Here is an 18304-nt window from a genome sequence, read left to right as displayed (position 1 = left end):
AAGAAATTCATCCAATCACAGATTTTGGAGATTCTTAACAGGGGATTTATGCAAAACAAAGATAAACGGAAGTCTTCTTATAAGTAGACCATCCACGCAAATAGGCTACGATGATTCTTTACAAAGAAAATCAAACAAAACCTCCAAGCTTCTAGGAACTCCTCAAGATGGTGAGTCATACATGACTTTCACGGAACCATTAGGAAAGACAAGGTATTCAAACTCTCTGTACGTGCCAACAACAATTGGACTTTGACCGTAAGCAATGGATTACAACCAGATTCTTTAACGGATTTTGCCAACAACAATTGGACTTGATGAAAGTCATTAGTAAACAATTACCGGCTACAACGGAGTTTGCCAGCAACAACTGGACTTGAAATGATGTTGGCGACAACCAAACTTCAGATATCAATCACAAATGTATTTACAAACAGACTGACAGTGATGCCAACGAAAATTGGGTTTAAAATAAATGCTGGTTACAACCAGACCTTAAAGGATACCAGTTACAACTGGATTTGGTCAAAGACACTGGTGACAACCAAACTTAACAGACGATGCCAGTAACAACTGGTCTCAGAGGTCAAGGGATACAATCAATAACGAGACATGAGATTATGCAAATGAGCGCGAAGCACTTCGGGCTATGCATGATTTGGATTTTGCTTATATGCATGATGTATGAATGATCATGAAATGCAAATGCTGACAATATACAGACTGGAAATTAGGGAAAGCTTTATGGAGGTACTGAATCCTCAACACCAATAACTCAACCGAAGGAGTGAGTAAATGCATCAAAGGAGGATCTATCAAGCTGAACAGTTACAATTGGCCCAATAATCCTTCCAGAGAATGATAAATTTGTGCTCTCTTGAGATAGATGTTGATCATCCAAAGGGAGTCTTGCAACTTGAGACTTGCGGGGAAAGACGAAAGATTTCCTTTTAATATTTCCACATGTCAAAGCAAAATTGTGTTTCTCAATATGTTGAAAAATTCTTTTTGAGTTCAAAATTCATTATTAACAAATAAATGACATTTTTTATAACAAAGAAAACCAGAGAAAAATAGCAAATGATAGAATTTGATAGGCAACCTTGTATTTATTCAAGAATGGTAGCACACAAATGGCGTAACTCCATGGAATGATACAAATTTGAAAATGGCAATAGGGAAAGGTTTACATTGAATCACAATGAATACTACTATCCCTAATAACAATGACTCCACGAGACCTCGCTTCTGAAGGGAGTAACTAGATTGATCTTCCATTTTTAGCTCTTCTGTGTTGATCAGTGACGAACCGACGCGGTCTATGCCTTTTGTCCCTAATTTTTGCCTGGATCGCCCTTTCGGGTTTTCAATCCACCGGGACGCTCTTTATTGCCTAAGTCGACCTTTCAGGTTTTCAACTTAGCGAGCTACCATTTTTTTTTATCCCTAACTTTTGCCTGGACCGCCCTTTCGGGTTTTCAGTCCACCGGGATTTGTTAGGCATAGTATCTTTTGACTGCATCAGAGTTCACAGGGTGAATGAGTTCTTCGCCATCCATAGTTGTGAGAAATAGAGCACCTCTAGAGTATGCTCTCTTTACAATGTATGGGCCTTCATAGTTGGGAGTCCACTTCCCACGTGAATCTTTGTGTACTGGCAAGATCTTCTTGAGCATGAGACCTCCTTCCTTGAACTCCCGAGGACGAACCTTTTTGTCAAATGCCTTCTTGATTCATTGCTGGTACAATTGTCCATGGCACAGTGCGGTCATCCGCTTCTCATCAATGAGATTAAGTTGATCATAGTTGTTTTGGATCCATTCAGCTTCGTCCAACTTGGCTTCCATCAATATTCTCGTTGAAGGTATCTCTACTTCGACTGGGAGAACTGCGTTCATACCATACACTAAGGAGAATGGGGTTGCCCCTGTTGAAGTGCGGATTGAGGTCCGGTATCCATGCAAAGCAAAGGGTAGCATCTCTTGCCAATCCTTATAAGTTTTCACCATCTTTTACAGGATCTTCTTGATATTTTTGTTGGCAGCTTCAACAGCACCATTGATCTTTGGACGGTATTGAGAGGAATTATGGTGGTCAATCTTGAAACCCTCACATAATCCTGTCATTGTCTTGTTGTTCAAGTTTAAACCGTTGTCGGTGATGATCTTGCTTGGGATTCCATAGCGGCAAATAATCTCCTTCTTGATAAAGCGAGCAACCACATGTCTCGTCACATTGGTATAGGAAGCAACCTCTACCCATTTAGTAAAGTAATCGATGGCAACCAGGATGAAGCGATGACCATTGGAAGCTTTCGGCTCTATAGCACCAATCATATCGATGCCCCACACTGAGAAAGGCCAAGGTGATGTCAAAACATCCAGTAGTGTTGGCGGTACATGCACCTTATCAGCATAAATTTGGCATTTATGACATTTTCTTGCATAGATGAAACAATCGGACTCCATGGTCAACCAATAATAACCAGCTCTCAAAATCTTCTTGGCCATAGCATGTCCATTAGCATGGGTTCCAAAGGATCCTTCATGAATCTCCTTGATTAACATGTCTGCTTCGTGTCTATCCACGCATCTGAGCAGAACCATGTCATGGTTTCTCTTGTAAAGCACATCATTGCTCAAAAAGAATTTGGACGATAACCTCCTCAGAGTTTTCTTATCCAACAATGTAGCATCTTCTGGATACTCTTGACTTAAAAGATATCGCTTGATGTCATGAAACCATGGTTTACCACCAGTTTCTTCTTCAATCAGCTGACAGTAGGCAGGCTCATCTCTTCGCTCGATTCGAATAAGTGGAGCTTCATTATGGAATCTGACTTTGTACATTGATGCTAATGTTGCCAAAGCGTCAGCCACTTGATTTTCTACTCTTGGGATGTGATGGAAAGTGATATCGTCGAAGTATTCTATCATCTTCACAACATGAACGCGATATGGGATCAGCTTCGCATCGCGAGTTTCCCATTCTCCTTTGACTTGATAGATCATTAAGGCTGAATCTCCATACACCTCAAGGATCTTGATTTAGAGATCAATTGCAGCTTCAAGACCAAGGATACAAGCTTCATATTTAGCGACATTATTTGTACAATCAAAGCACAAACTTGCTGTGAAAGGGGTAAAGCCACCATTTGGATTCATCAAAACAGCTCCCACACCATGACCATTGTAATTGGAAGAACCATCGAACGCGAGCTTCCATCGAGATCCTAGTTCCGGTCCTTCATCTGGGCATGGGATCTCACAATCCTTTATCACCATGATATCCTCATCGGGGAAATCAAACTTCAACGCCTGATAGTCTTCAACTGGTTGATGAGCAAGATACTCTGCTAACACACTTCCCTTGATTGCCTTCTGGGTTACGTATTGGATGTCGTACTCTGACAAAAGCATCTGCCAGTCAAGGCAGGTTTCTCAAAGATATACTTTATTGGATCCATTTTTGAGATCAACAAAGTAGTATGGCAAATCATGTACTGCCTCAAATGACGAGCGGCCCATGCTAGCGCATAACAACTTTTCTCCAAAAGCGAATATCGACTTTCACAATCGGTAAACTTTTTATTCAGATAGTAAATAGCATGTTCTTTCCGACCAATTTCGTCGTGTTGCCCCAGCACGCATCCCATTGACCCTTCAAGCACAGTCATATACATGATTAATGGCTTTCCTGGGACAAGTGGAATCATAATAGGAGGCTCTTGCAAGTATTGACGGATCTTCTCAAAAGCATTTTGACAATCAGAATTCCATTCAAAAGCTTGATCTTTTCGAAGCAATTTGAAGATAGGCTCACATGTGGCCGTCATATGTGAGATAAACCTTGAGATATAATTCAAACGTCCCAGGAAGCCTCTAACCTCTCGCTCGGTGCGTGGAGCCGACATTTCTTGTATAGCTCGGACCTTGTCAGGGTCCACCTCAATTCCTTGTTGACTAACGATGAAACCAAGCAACTTCCCTGAACGGACACCGAATGTGCATTTTGCAGGGTTTAATCGTAATCTAAACTTCCTGAGGCGTTCAAACAGCTTCTATAGATGGCTCATATGATCTTCTTCATTCTGAGATTTAGCGATCATGTCATCAACATAGACCTTTATCTCCTTGTGCATCATATCATGGAAAAGAGTGACCATAGCTCTTTGGTAAGTTGCCCCAGCATTCTTGAGACCGAAAGGCATTACCTTGTAGCAAAAAGTGCCCCAAGGGGTGATAAAAGTGGTCTTCTCCATGTCGTCTAGAGCCATCTTGATTTGATTGTATCTCGAAAAACCGTCCATAAAGGAGAAGATAGCAAATCTTGCAGTATTGTCTACCAAAGTATCAATGTGTGGTAGAGGGAAATTATCCTTTGGACTAGCTTTGTTCAGATCCCTATAGTCAACACACATCCTCACCTTGCCATCCTTTTTAGGCACAGTTACAATGTTAGCTACCCATTGTGGGTACTTCGCCACTGCGAGAAAACCAGCGTCAAATTGTCGTTTGACTTCTTCACGAATCTTCAGAGCCATATCTGGTCTTGTTCTTCGGAGGTTTTGTTTTACTGGCGGGCATTCTGGCTGAAGCGGGAGCTTGTGCTCAACGATGTTGGTGTCTAGACCTGGCATATCTTTGTATGACCATGCAAATACATCCACATATTCTTGTAGCAGCTTAACCAATCTCTCTTTGATGCTTGCTTCAAGCGTGGTGCCGATTTTGACTTCTTTCTTCTCTTCCTCTGTGCCAAGGTTGATTGTTTCCACCGGTTCTTCATGTGGCTGAAGGGCTTTGGACTCGTGCTCGAACAGCCTTGCCAATTCGTCGGGGATGTAACAATCTTCTTCACCCTCTTCTTCCGCTTGGTAGATAGGGGAGTCAAAGTTATGAGAGGTAGTAAAGTCATTGGATTCAACGGGGTTATCATTTATTCTGCATGTTTGAATGATTGATTTTTTTTAGAAAAGTAAAAATAAAAGATGCATAAATGAAAAGTTTTTTTTTTGTTTTTGAAAAGATTGTCATTTTCTTAAGAGAAAGCAAAATAAATGAATAATAAGAATTTAACAAAATGTCTTTCATTCATTGATAATGATTATTTGAAAATGAAAATGGGCCCTACAACATGATCCATTAGCCTTGGGAAGAGCTAAGGATTTGAAAGGAAAAATACAACAATTATTACTTTGACAAAGGAAAAATTTCGGGGATCTCAACCGCCTTCCAGTTGTTCAAAGTTGTCTCACACCGGTAAACCAAACATGGCTCATCTTCACTTTCGGTGCTATCTTCAATTGCATTAACCTGATCTTCATGGATGAATCCTGTGCTAAGGAATACTTCTTGGATGCTTCGGGTGTTGTCCTTTGCAGGGACTCGGGCTCCTTTCGCAGCGGAAGGCGCACATCCCAGACCAAAGCAATCATGCTTCTCACGAATATCGATAAGCTGACCCCAACCTTCAGGGTTTCCTCCTTCAATGCTAGGCTTTTCGCTTTTCAGAGAAAGCGAAAGATGAACAAGCTTTCCCAAGAGGGTCATTCATTTCCACAAAAGTGGCATTGGCTATTTCAAGAGCTTGGAAAGAAGTTTCCAAAGCGTTCTCATCAGCCTCAATGTATCTGAAGGATGAAAGGTGACTGACCACAAAGTCCTCCTCTCCAGAAATGATGATTAATTGATTGTCCACTACAAACTTCATTTTCTGATGTAAGGTGGAGGTAACTGCCCCTGCAGCATGAATCCAAGGACGTCCCAGTAAGCAGCTATACGCTGGATTAATATCCATGACTTGGAAATTAATCGGGAATACATGAGGGCCAATCAATATGGGCAGTTCTACCTCTCCAATCACGGTTCTCCTGGAACCATCAAAAGCTTTCACTATCAAGGCAATGGGCTTCATAGCTGGTCCTTGATAAGATAACTTGGTGAGTGTTCTCTTTGGCATAACATTCAGAGAAGATCCGGTATCAACCAAAACTCTTGCCAAAGCATCATCCTTGCATTTTACCAAGATATAGAGAGCGCGATTGTGATTTTGTCCATCCTCAGGTAACTCCTCTCCACTGAAGCTCAAAATGTTGCAAGCTGTGATATTCACAACCACCCCATCAAATTGGTCTACTATTATGCTTTGCGTTACATGAGCTTGAGCAAGTACCTTCAACAAAGCTTCCCTATGGGCTTTGGATTCAACAGCAGAGATAAAATAGAGATCTTAGACGGCGTTTGATGCAACTGGTCCACAACCTTGTAGTCACTTCTCTTGATTAACTTCAAGAATTCCACAGCATCTTCGGATTTGACCACTTCGGGTTCTTTAGCAGGAGTTACAACTGTTGATTCCTTGGTCGGCCCTTGAGGAGTCACATTGAATTCAGGCGTATAGATTCGACCACTACGGGTCATTCTGCTCATTCTTGCAATATTAGTGACGTCTTCACTTACAGCTTCTATCACTTCAGCATCTGCACTTCCTTCAACAACCTTATCCACAACAATAATCTCATATTTCCAAGGCATAACCTTGGTGCTCTCGTAGGGAAAAGGCATGGGCATACATATTTCCACATGCGACGGCTTACTATTCACTGGAACCACTCCACCACTATAATATGGGATTTCAACTGGTTCAGGTAAATTGAAACAAGGTTCAATTACCAACACATCTTCGTTCTTCACAGCACTGGATATTTGAAGCACTCCTTTATCCATCAAATCTTGAATGTTGTCTCGTACCACCTGACATCCCTTTGGGTATGTGGCACACTCTTCACAATTTTCATGATTAACATTAATCATGCCAGCTTCCACCAATCGGGCATGGAATGCTGCCAAAGGAGTCTTTACATCATCCACCTTATCAACCGTAACACCAACAGAAGCATCCTCAATGGCATTTACCGTAGGATTTCCATGGGGAGGAAGAGGATTGTTCTTCACATTCAGTCCCATGTCCTTAAAAGACAAGATCTTGCTCTCGATCAGTTCACGGACCCTATGCTTTAGAGCGTAACAACCCTCTAGGTCATGCCCGGGGGCACCTTCATGGAAAGGACAGTGTGCATTAGGGTTGTACCATGGAGGCAGACGATCAGGTGGATGTCCCATAGGTCTAGGAACCACCAAAGCCTTTTGCAACAAGGAGGGATAAAGCTCAGTGTACGACATTGGGATTGGATTGAAGGTCGCCCTCTCCCCTTGCCTCCTATTCTGGTTTTGAGCATTTTGCCTTGGTGCTTGAGCTCTCGACTGTTGATAAATAGGAGTTGTTGGTGCTTGTTGATAAGCTGGAGAAGCCGCAACACGACGTTGAACTGGATCTGGTCGATAGACTAGAGGCGCTTGATAAGCCTGAGCAGGCTGTTGATTGAATGCAGGCATCACAGTAGCTACGTACGGTTGCGGAGCATACTGGACGGGATACATGGGTTGTTGATAGGGAATTGGTTGTTGACCATAGTGCTGTGGTGAGTATTGTTGTGGTCTCCTTCTTGGAGGAGCTCTTCCTTGACCAGCAGTCACAACATTTGTTTCCCCCTCTTTCTTTCGGGGAAACCCTCTAGAGAACTTATTTTGATTAGCGTTTGAAGTTCCAGCTACAGCCGCCAGTTTCCATTTCTTACACCATATTCGACGCGAGCTCCTATAGCAACAAGCTCGGAGAATCCCAAAGAAGCACTTCCAACCATCTTCTCGTAGAATTGGGGTTGGACAGTGTCGATGAACAGTTCAGCCAATTCCTTCTCAGCTAGAGGCGGCTCAACTTGAGAAGCCAACTCCATCCATCTCTGAGCGTATTCTTTGAAGGACTCCTTGTCATGCTGGAACATGCTCTGCAACTGTCTTCTGTCAGGCGCCATGTCCATATTATATTTGTAATGTTTTATGAACGCGTCCGACAGGTCTTGGAAACACCTGATCCTATTCTGATCCAGACTTAGATACCATTTGGAAGGAGCCCCACTCAAGCTATCTTGAAAACAATGGATCATCAGCTTGTCGTCCTCCACGTGTGCAGCCATTTTGCGGTAATACATGATGAGATGGCTCTTTGGACAAGTATGCCCCTTGTATTTGTCGAAGTCTGGAGTTTTGAATTTGGCTGGAATCACCAACCCGGATACCAGGCACATTTCTTTGGCAGCAGATCCAAAGACGTGGTCTCCTTCTAGATCTCGGAACTTCTTCTCGAGGAGCTGCATGTTCTCCTTTACTTCTCTAAAATCCTCAAGCCTTACTTCGTCACCAGCAACGGTTGAGTCGACAGTCTGATACATGTGGTTTTGATCTTCATAATGAGGAATATGCCTAGCATAGGCAGCTGGTGGAACCACAGTATGGATGACTGGACGTGCATTGGTGTAAACCGGTAATGGCACGGCTTGTTGGACATATTGCCCCATGTCGTGCACTACCTCCGCTCGGGGGACGAAGTCATAGGGTAACCCATATGGAGGAAGGGTTGAGGGTAACGTCCTCTGAGGTTGGACTTCCACTGTTGGGCCCGTGGTCTCTGAAATTACAGTCGCTTGCGGAATCTCAAACCTGAAGGTTAAAGCTTGCAGCATCTCTCGCATCTGGGACATGCCTCCCTTGATTTCTTCTAGTTCCGCTCTAACTCAGGCGCTCTCTTGTTCTTGTTCAGCCATTCTCTGTCTTGCTCTGGCGCGAGTATTATACTGGTGTTGAAAATTCAGCGTGAAACTGGAGGAAGAAAGGACGGAGTGAGACTCTATTTTGAAAATGTATGAATGCATGTATGGATGCATCTTGTTTGCAAAACTCTTGGTTAGTTTCAGTCATTCATTTCAAAAACGCCACAACACTTGTTCGCAAATATTAAAAATAATAAGGAAATGAAACACAATAAAATGAATCTCAAAAGTGATTTTTCATTAATCTCATAGCAAAGTTCAAATACAAACAACGTGCTTATGGCTTATGGGCTTTCCGAACCGTAGCAAGGTCGGTAGTCAACCCTTCTAGTATTGCCTTACAAAACTTAATGAAATTAAAGACTTGATGCGGGGTGTTCTCTGGACACATGCACCAATCAGCTTCTTGCAACTTCTCAGGTAGCTCTCGCATGATGGAATTTGCAAATCCGGACAGCCTCATAAATTTGCCTTTCCACTCAGTGTAAAGCCCTTGGAGATCTTGAATGATGCGCAAGTCTTCAGTCTTGGTCACCTCTATGTCCCTATAGAGGTTTCTCCAATATCTGCACTCACCTAGCAACATCATATAGGCAACATCCTGATCCCCACCTTCAAGTGCCTGGATTCTAGCATCGGCTTGTTCCAACTGATATTTCAGCCGTGTGCAAACTCTTTCTGACTCTTCAGTCCTCAGCTTCTCGCGTTCCAGAGTATCCTTGTATTTCTGAATGGTATTCTCCAGTTCACGAGTACGAATCTCAGAAATTAGTCGTGCTTCCCTTTTCATTTCAAGGGTCAATTCCAAAGTCTTGTTGAGTTTTTGAATCTGGAGTAAAGCTCTATCCAACTCCTCTTCCTTTGATTTTAACACAGATTTAGTGTTGTAGAGCGCTTGTCCGAATTTTTCCCTCCTTGCTTCAGATTCTCTAGCTCTTTTGTTGGAGATTTCAAGCTCTTTGTCCTTCTTTTGTTGACCGTCTTTCAAGTTCCCATTCTCTATCGAGACTCGGCCGAGCTTAATTCTCAAATCAGCATTTTCCAACTCCAACTCCTTGATACGGGCATTGAGCTTCTCTACATCTTCAGGTAATATGGGTTCTGGCTCAGGAACCAATGGATAGATAGAAGGATCAAATGGAAAAGGGAGTTTAACCATCTGAACCCTCTCTCTAACCCAACAAGTGTAAGGCTCTTGAGCAATGACATTTCTCTTACCCAACTCTTTACCTTTTCTGATAACTGCTTGCCAAGACCTCTTGATCTTCTTCACCATGGGATGATCTGCTTCAGCACTGTGTAAGATGAAAGGCTCTAAAGCTTCAGTTTTTGGAGGGCCATTCATAGGGTACCCATGCTGCCTCAGAGATAACACGGGGTTATAGTTGATGCAACCCTTGGTTCCTATCAAAGGTACATTGGGGAAGTCTCCAATGCTGACAATAACATCCTCAGTTTCCCAATCCCTGATATACCACTTAACATGATTGGAGGTGAGAGAAGCTAACTTCTGGGAAGGCTTGAGTTCCTTTGAGACAAAAGGGCCTTCTTCGGGCATATGGGATCTAAACCAGGCATGCAACAACTACGCACAACATAAGATGGTTCCTCCCTTCTTCTCATGACGATCATGGAGAGCGTAGTGGAGGTCTGCCAGGAGGAACGGTAAGGGGTTACCAGAGAGGAAGATTCTCACCGCCAGATGGTCCACAAAATGGTCAATATTTGGGAAGAGAACTATCCCATATACCAACACGGCTAACACAACATAGAAGGCTTCCCAATTCCCTTCTTTTTCCATCTTCTTAGCTTGATCCTCCAAAAACTTCCTAGAAAAACCATTGAAAGCTCCCTTCAAATCCCACTTGTCCACGACTTCAGAAACTTTTAGACCCAAAGTTAACGCTATCCTCTTGGGAGGAATATCTTCATCGAACTTAGGAAATGGATTATGATCCTTCAAATTCCGGCCTATGATCCTCTCAAATTCCTCCAAGGTAGGAGCCAATTGGAAGTTAGAAAACGTGAAACAACATAGAGGTGGATCATAGAACTGAGCAATAGTCACTGTGGTCATCATGTCCATCTTCTCATTTAGGATGTCCAGAATTCTTCCATAGTTTTGCACAAAGCTGTTGAGTTTGATTGGTGTTACTTTGGCACTCAACTTCTGCAGGCTAGCAAGGTCCACGTATTTGTATTTGAACTGAAAAGTGCTTATTCTCTCAGGATTCATTTTGCTAACAAGTCTTGGATTCCTGAAATAATGCGAAACAAACTAAGAGTTTTGCTTTTTATGCGTATGCAATGAATGGATGGATGCAATGTTTTTTTTGGTACAGGTTCAAAGGTCCGAGGTATGGATAAATCTGATTGCTTTCCAAAACAGGGTTCTCACCGGGTGTGATCTAGGGCTTTGTTACAAAGGATCCCCAGAGTCATTGATTCGCAAGAATGTTTGACGCTTACGGAAAATACTTTCCGGTCGTCAACTCCATCAAGGGAATCTATTATGGGTGAGGTTCTCGTACCAACTCTTATGAAGTATTTACCTCGGGAGTCCGCACTACGCAACCATCGACTTGGTTCTAGACAGGGTACTCAGAGTCATGGATTCAAAAGAATGTTTGACGCTTACGGAAAATACTTTCCGATCGTCAACTCCATCTAGAGAATCTATTCTGAGCGAGGTTCTCGTATCGATTCTTACGAAGTATTCACCTCGGGAATCCATACTACGCAACCATCATTTCTAATTGGCCAGAGGTTCAATGTTCTAAAAGGTTCTTAGAGTCATGGACCCCTTTGAAACATCGAAGCTTACAAGGTATACACCTCGGGCGACAATATTTGCAAAAGGATCTACTCTAAGTGAGGTTCTCGTACCGACTCTTACGAAGTATTCACCTCGGGAGTCTGTACTACTCAACCATCGTTCTATCTTATGTTTTTTCATTCTAGACTCGGGTGTAGAGTCTTTCCCACATGGTTTGCAATCAAATATCCAAGTGCCCAACACAGTGGAACCAATATATAACAGAAATATCAATATAACAATAAAGATAATAAAAGCAATAAATAAGGAAAATCCATACAATTAAACAAACAAAGGCGCACAAACGTCCTAACTAGGCTTGACTCACTTAGGGATCAACATATATCCCCAACAGAGTCGTCATCTGTCGCATCTCAAAAAATGAGAATACGACCTAGCGAAGCGCAATCGCACGCTCGCGTGATGGACTGAACAGAGTCGCCATCGAACTTTATTTATTCCTAAAAAGGAAAAGGGAAATATCGATAAAACCCAAGACAAAACGACAATGATTATGGTCGTCGGAACCAAATCAGGGTTCGAGAGTCGATTACGCAAGAGGAAGGTATTAGCACCCCTCACGTCCGTTGTACTCAACGGGAACCATTAGGTTGGTTGTGCGCGTTAGTGTTAGTTTGAAATGTTAGGCTTTAATTTATTAAGTGGGAAAGAGAGAATAGAAGAGAGGAGAATATTTTTGGATTTTTGACGAAGGACTAAACCTAAGTTTTTTATTAGTGGGCCTGACAAGATTTACAAATCCTGCTCCTACGTATCTCAACAGAGAAATCAAGGCTTACGTAGTTCTGGGTAGAAAATGTTTGTTTGTTGGTCGATTTTATCGAAAGCTACTTTGTGTCAAATCGACGAAAACATTGTTGGACTACCCAAAACAGGTGGAAAAACATTGCCTTGCATTGTTTTGAAACAAAGTACCTTTCATTTGAGAAAAGGTTTAAGAGTCAATCGCACGGCGGCAAGAAAAAGAAATTGATTGGTTTGATGTGTTTTGAATAATGGCGAGAACTTGGATGAGCGAGATATCCATCTCGAATCCTAGTCTCAGGAGTACGTGGTATCCACCACGTTCCATTTCCATCTTATTTGTAAAAGGGTTTAATAAGAATTAAGTGTTTTTGAATTTGATTGAGAAAAGGTTTGAAGAAACCGCATTGACAATTTTAAATGATGGCGAGAGCTTAGATAGGCGAGGCATCCACCTCGAATCTTAATCTCAGGAGGGAGTGGTATCCACCATGTTCCATTTCCATTTTATTGAAAAGTGTTTAGATAGGAATTAAGTATTTTGAGTTTTGTTGTGAAAATGACTTGAATTAGATCAAGCATTTGATGAGCGATTGAGAAAGATTTGAATGAGGGTTTGAGAGAAACAGAATAGATAAATTTGAATGATGGCGAGAGCTAAGATAGGCGAGGCATCCATCTCGAACCCTAGTCTCAGGAGTGCGCGGTATCCACCATGTTCCATTTCCAACTTTATTGAAAAGGTCTTAAATATGAATTAATACTTTTTTGATTTTTTATTATGAAAAATGGCTTGACGTTGGATCAAGCATTTGATGAAGTTTTGAAAGAAATGGAATAGAATGGGAAGAACGAATGGATTGATTTGTTTATTGAGAAAATACTCAACGTTGGATCGAGTCTTATTTTTCATCTTTTGGAAATGGTTGATTTTATTCTTGTGTTAGTAGCTAACTAAACAGTCAAACAAATAAAGAAATGAAAAGCAGTAAAATTATTACACATCGGGGGAGTGGGGTACATTTTGTCAAATGGGGATTCAAAGTATTGGAATAATTAAATCGGGCCCAAACAACAAACAATACGATGTATGAGTGTAAGTGTAAGGGAGCTGTCTCATTGTAAGAAAGCCCAAGAGTAAGCTATGTGAGGTTGATGACGATGCTTAAAAGCAATCGACTTACAAGGGTATGGAAATGGAGACTCAACGTTGAATCAAGAGTTAGGTGATTTATTTTTGAATTGTGTTTTGATCAGTGGGATTGAAATGCTCTATCATGATTATAACATACCATGCGCACAAAACCAAATAATTTGTACAAACAAATAAACAAGCATAAACATGGTAATTCACATGAATCTCGAAGAAAGAAAGAATCGCCACCTAAGTCATACTAAATAATCAATGATGATAATACCAATAAATAATAATAATAATAACAAAATTTATGAAGTAAACTTAGGTAGTGATAAAAAAAAGATAAAATCTAATTTGATAACAGAAGTTTATTTAAATTAAATAGAAATTGCTTCTTTTTTTTTGAAAGAAAAGGGAAAGAAATAGTAGAAAACAAAAATAAAGTTATCATAAACAAAAACAACAAATAAAAAAAGTTTGAGGGATCCTAAGGCTCAATAGAAACCCTAGGGGCAACATACACTACTGAAAACAACAAAGAGGGAGATAAGGTTGCGCCTCTACCTTATAGCCATGCGGTTTGCCATGGAAATAATGAAGAGAATAAAAAATAAATGTCATCTAATCTAAGCTGCCATGTGATAATAAAGAATATTAAAAAAAGAAAAAAAGAAAAACTGGAACAAATTTCAAAATGGCTTTGAAAGCGTACGCATGCGGCCAAATCCCATATCCATACATTATCATTAAATGCACCAACGAGATTCTTGCTGATTCAAAAATTAAAAAATTCTCAATTCCCCCACCAACACCTCATTAATCAATATATAGGGAAAAGAAATCAGACTACCAACTGTTCAATCACTCGCCCCTTTTCCATAAAATCTTGACCAATTCCATTTTAGATTGCACTCCATTAACTGTCATATAAAAACCGAATTTCATAAGGAACAAGTGATGAACAACCATGGTGTTCATCCTTGAACCCGAAATCGTTCATTTTGTCTCAAACAAACATCCAACATCTCAAAAATTACTATAACATCACATCCATACTCAGTTTAAACAAAACTCAACAAAATCAAACACAAGCAGAAATCATATAAACCCTACTCCCGCATATCCCCCCTTTTCATTATTTTGAGCATGGTTACATGATATAAATGGAAATCCAAGGAAAAGAAGAAAATCAAAGCGAAAATAGGAACAACAGATTATCAATATATCAAGGCCAATAAAGATCTACCGAGTTTGACGCTTCAACGGCTGGTGAGTACTTTTCTTCTTCTCCCTTACTCACTTGCTATGCTCGGCGAGGGTTTTATCATTTTCGCCTCTTCTTCTCCAAGAAAAACAGGGTTTTTCACCTTTTCTATTTCGACTTCTTTTGCTTGTGAACAGTGGACGCGCCTCTAAAAAATTAGGGTTTCGTGAATAGAGATCCCTTTTTATACCGGACTCCTCTCTTTCCTCTGCTGCGTTTTTTAGGGTAGTGGAGCCTTCGTACGGAGGATGCTTGGAGATTTTGTCTTCATCCTAGCTTGGTGGTCCCTCTCTCAATTCTCTTCATTTCGAAACTTCACCACTGGTAAAAACTTTTACCCTCATAAGTTACTCAACTGAAAAGTTTGCATTTTGGAATTAACTGATTTCGTGTTGTTATTGTAGCAGTTCTGCAAGCTCTTAGCAATAGAAGTATCCTGTCAACACTCAGCTCTTGTTTAACCATGCGCTTGTTCTTGTGGAGGATGGTGGGTTTGGCTTAGTCTTGGCATGACTTGGTAGCACCAATAATTGACAGTTTGAGCTCACAAACAGGAACACTTGAGAATTGCTGCGACTAAATTTGATGCCTCTTCCTTGGTAGGTCTTTGCATCACTGAATCGGCACCGTTGGCAATTTCTCTAAACTCTAACATCTGATTTTGATGCAAGGATACACAATGTTTTTGATAAGGCTGCAGCTTGGCAAAAACTGTATCTCCAACTCTGAACTCCGCCAAACTTCGTTTAGCATCAACACACTTCTTCATAACTTGTTGAGCACGATGGAGATTGTACAGAGGTTTGACATTTTATTTCGATAATGACTTATGAGATTTTGTACGATTTCATGATTTTGATTCTAATGGAGCTTGTTGCAGGGTCCTGCTTGAAAATTATATGATGATTTGGCATGGTTTTCACATGGTTTTGGTGCGATTTGTCTCCTTGAGTAAGAAGCTTTTGGCTTTAGGCACCGCTGCATATTCCAAATCTCACCCTCTTCTCTAACGGCGTCACGATAATAATGCTCCACATCTCTTTCAATGCCTTTGCTTTCAACATTGTTGCACCCCTTAGAGCTTGCCCGCAAAAAGTTTTAGAACCTTCCTCTTTTAGACTGATAACTGGAAAAAATCAATAAATAATCGTGTTTGTTCAGTGATTTCAAGTGGCAACCATAGCAGCAAACACTTCAACCTGAATGTGGGGGACGGCGGCTGAAAAGTGACCGAGCCTGTTGAAATGCATCAAGACCCCTTCATCATTAGGTTTAAAATTCTGGTATGCCTTCCACTCTTTGTTGCATTTATTCTCCTTTTCTCCATCCGATAGCGAATTAACTTCTTCATCAATCTTGCTTCGTTGCAAATTGGCTGCAGGATTTGCTTATTCAACTTGGAGGACTTGTTTTCAAGCATGAAAAGATTTGCTACACTAGTTAAAATATCTTCAATCTTGTCAACTATCTTTGAATGCACCATCAAAATCAGATTCCCTCGGTATCTCATCCATGGCAGTTTGAAGAAAAATGAGGCGTTTGAGGCAGTTTGATGTCAAAGATTTAGCAATGGTTCAAGCAGCATCGAATGTCGACGGCTTACAACTGTGCTTGAAAAGCTCTTGTACTACTCAATAAATTCAAATGGCCATGTTTCTGATTTGAAGATTGACAAAACCTGCAATCTCATTCTCTACCAAGTTCATTCTGCACAAGTTCATCAAACTGTTTCTGCACAATTGCATCAATTCCACTTCTGCACAAGCTCAAGATCAAGCCGTACCAAAGTTTTGTTATCCTGCATCAAAGTTTTATCACTCTGCATCAAAGTTCTGCTATCAAGTTGCATCAAAGTTTCATTCTCTAAATCAAACGCATACACCTGGGATTCCACAATCAACAACAATAACCAAGGCGCACAACCAGAGCTTCACAGAGTTGTGAATAAGAGGGAGTGATTCGAAGAAGGGGAAGGAGTTCAATACTTGCTTCTATCAACGGTAAGTTATTCTCACTCGCTGCAACTTGTATTCATCTGTGAACTGATACAAATTGATACGCGAATACGATGCCGCCGTCGTGACGAATCTGAGACGCATTGATGAAGTATTCAACATGTTTCTTTAACGCAAGCAATAAAAGCGTGAATCCATGAGCAAGAATTCATTGTCTGCATTGCTATTATGGATTGCATTTTCAAATTTCTCATGCACATATTTGGATCTTTTGCAGATGCAGGTTTTAACGCTTCCATCTGATATCTAGTGGAATTCCGGCTAAGTGTACATCTCATGGTTCGGGATGTACTTTTGGCAGTTCTCCTGTTGTTTGCAGCAGATATGGGATTTAAATAGTGCATAGTCAAGTTCAAGAACTTCACCAATAGCCCATTGTAGAAGTATTGTACTATCACCAATTGGAAGTTGACGGGAACGAGGCCTTTCCCCAGCTACAACCATAATTATGGATAATCCAGTCATCTCACCAAACAACTACAAAATGTGATGCAACCCCTAAGCTGATAAGGACATCAAGGCGCTGATAACGAGAACTTCAACCAAAATCTGCAGGAAGTTTCTTCCATGTTGACTCATTATTTCAACTCGTTCTCTCTGCATTTCCTTCTTCTAATAAGCTGACAAGGGTAACGTATATGTATCACGACCCAACGGCGACCCTGCAGCCTCTACATTATTCAAAATGTCATGAGCAGACTCAAGTCATCCCATCTCAATGCAACAGGTGATCATATCAAGAGATAAAACTGGACTCTGCCACTGGATATAAAATTCACTAATTCTTCCATCTTCCTCTCAGTTTAAGCACATAGTCCCTCTGCAATAACTTAGGCTCTACATGTATTTTTAATGCACTCTTCAAATTAGTCGATCCGAATATGATAAAGCAAGGCTTTTGTAAATGATTCCTACATTCTTCACTATTGTGACAATTATGCGAGCTATTCCTATCCAAACAAACTTATCTGCATCATTAATATCGTTAAATTTGAGGTGCAAGATCAACAAACTATCATAGAATTGACAATAGTGCCGAACATAAGCAGCCGAAACTCCGTCAATATGCCATTTCAATTCCATCATTTCATCTCTCAAACCATTCATCTCTAGTATTTATGAAATGACCACAATTGAGTGCAGTTAAACACCAGAGTATCCAGTTTCAACATGATTGCAAGTTGCGCAGGTAATTGTTTCACCCCAAGACCAACATTTAACTTTGCATGGTCAATGTGAAAAGTATTTTGGAAAGGCGTGCCCATTTCATCTCCTTCTGCTTCGTCATTGAATGACTGGCCTTCACAAGAAATATATGGAGCACAAGATAACTGTGGCACTGATTCACCGTCTTCAAATATAACATTACCAGGAAAATAAATGAAGGATATTCACTATCCGTTGGCATAAATTGCCTGTCCTGAAAAGGGATCTGACCACTGGTATTCAAATGCATGCCGCCAATCATGTTTGTAGTATCAGTTAAAAACTCCATTTTTTCAACCTTCATGTTCCCCGTTGTCTCTTCATTTTTTCCGGAATTCAGGACAAACACCATTAGGTAAATAAGCAGAGCTGTCAGTAACAACATGCCTAACATCTGTACCTTGGTAACAATTCAAAAATGGATAGTAGC

General features: G+C 40.9%; 1 protein-coding gene across 1 annotated transcript; it reads right to left on the bottom strand.

Annotated features, from left to right (window-relative positions):
• Nucleotides 1-6176: 6176 nt before the first annotated feature.
• LOC127104294 (uncharacterized) lies at nucleotides 6177-7397 on the bottom strand. The gene has a single exon (XM_051041481.1). The coding sequence runs from the start codon at nucleotides 7395-7397 to the stop codon at nucleotides 6177-6179; it is 1221 nt and encodes a 406-aa protein (XP_050897438.1).
• Between the last annotated feature and the right edge of the window lie 10907 nt (nucleotides 7398-18304).

Source organism: Lathyrus oleraceus, chromosome 7 (genome assembly GCF_024323335.1).
Source record: "Lathyrus oleraceus cultivar Zhongwan6 chromosome 7, CAAS_Psat_ZW6_1.0, whole genome shotgun sequence".
Classification (NCBI taxonomy): domain Eukaryota; kingdom Viridiplantae; phylum Streptophyta; class Magnoliopsida; order Fabales; family Fabaceae; genus Lathyrus; species Lathyrus oleraceus.
Note: the sequence above shows the minus strand (reverse complement) of the source record. Positions and strands in the feature narration are given on the sequence as shown.

What these genes read in the sequence shown, in the direction of transcription:
- LOC127104294 (XM_051041481.1), bottom strand. Translation starts at nt 7,397, where the DNA reads ATGCCTGCATTCAATCAACAGCCTGCTCAGGCTTATCAAGCGCCTCTA.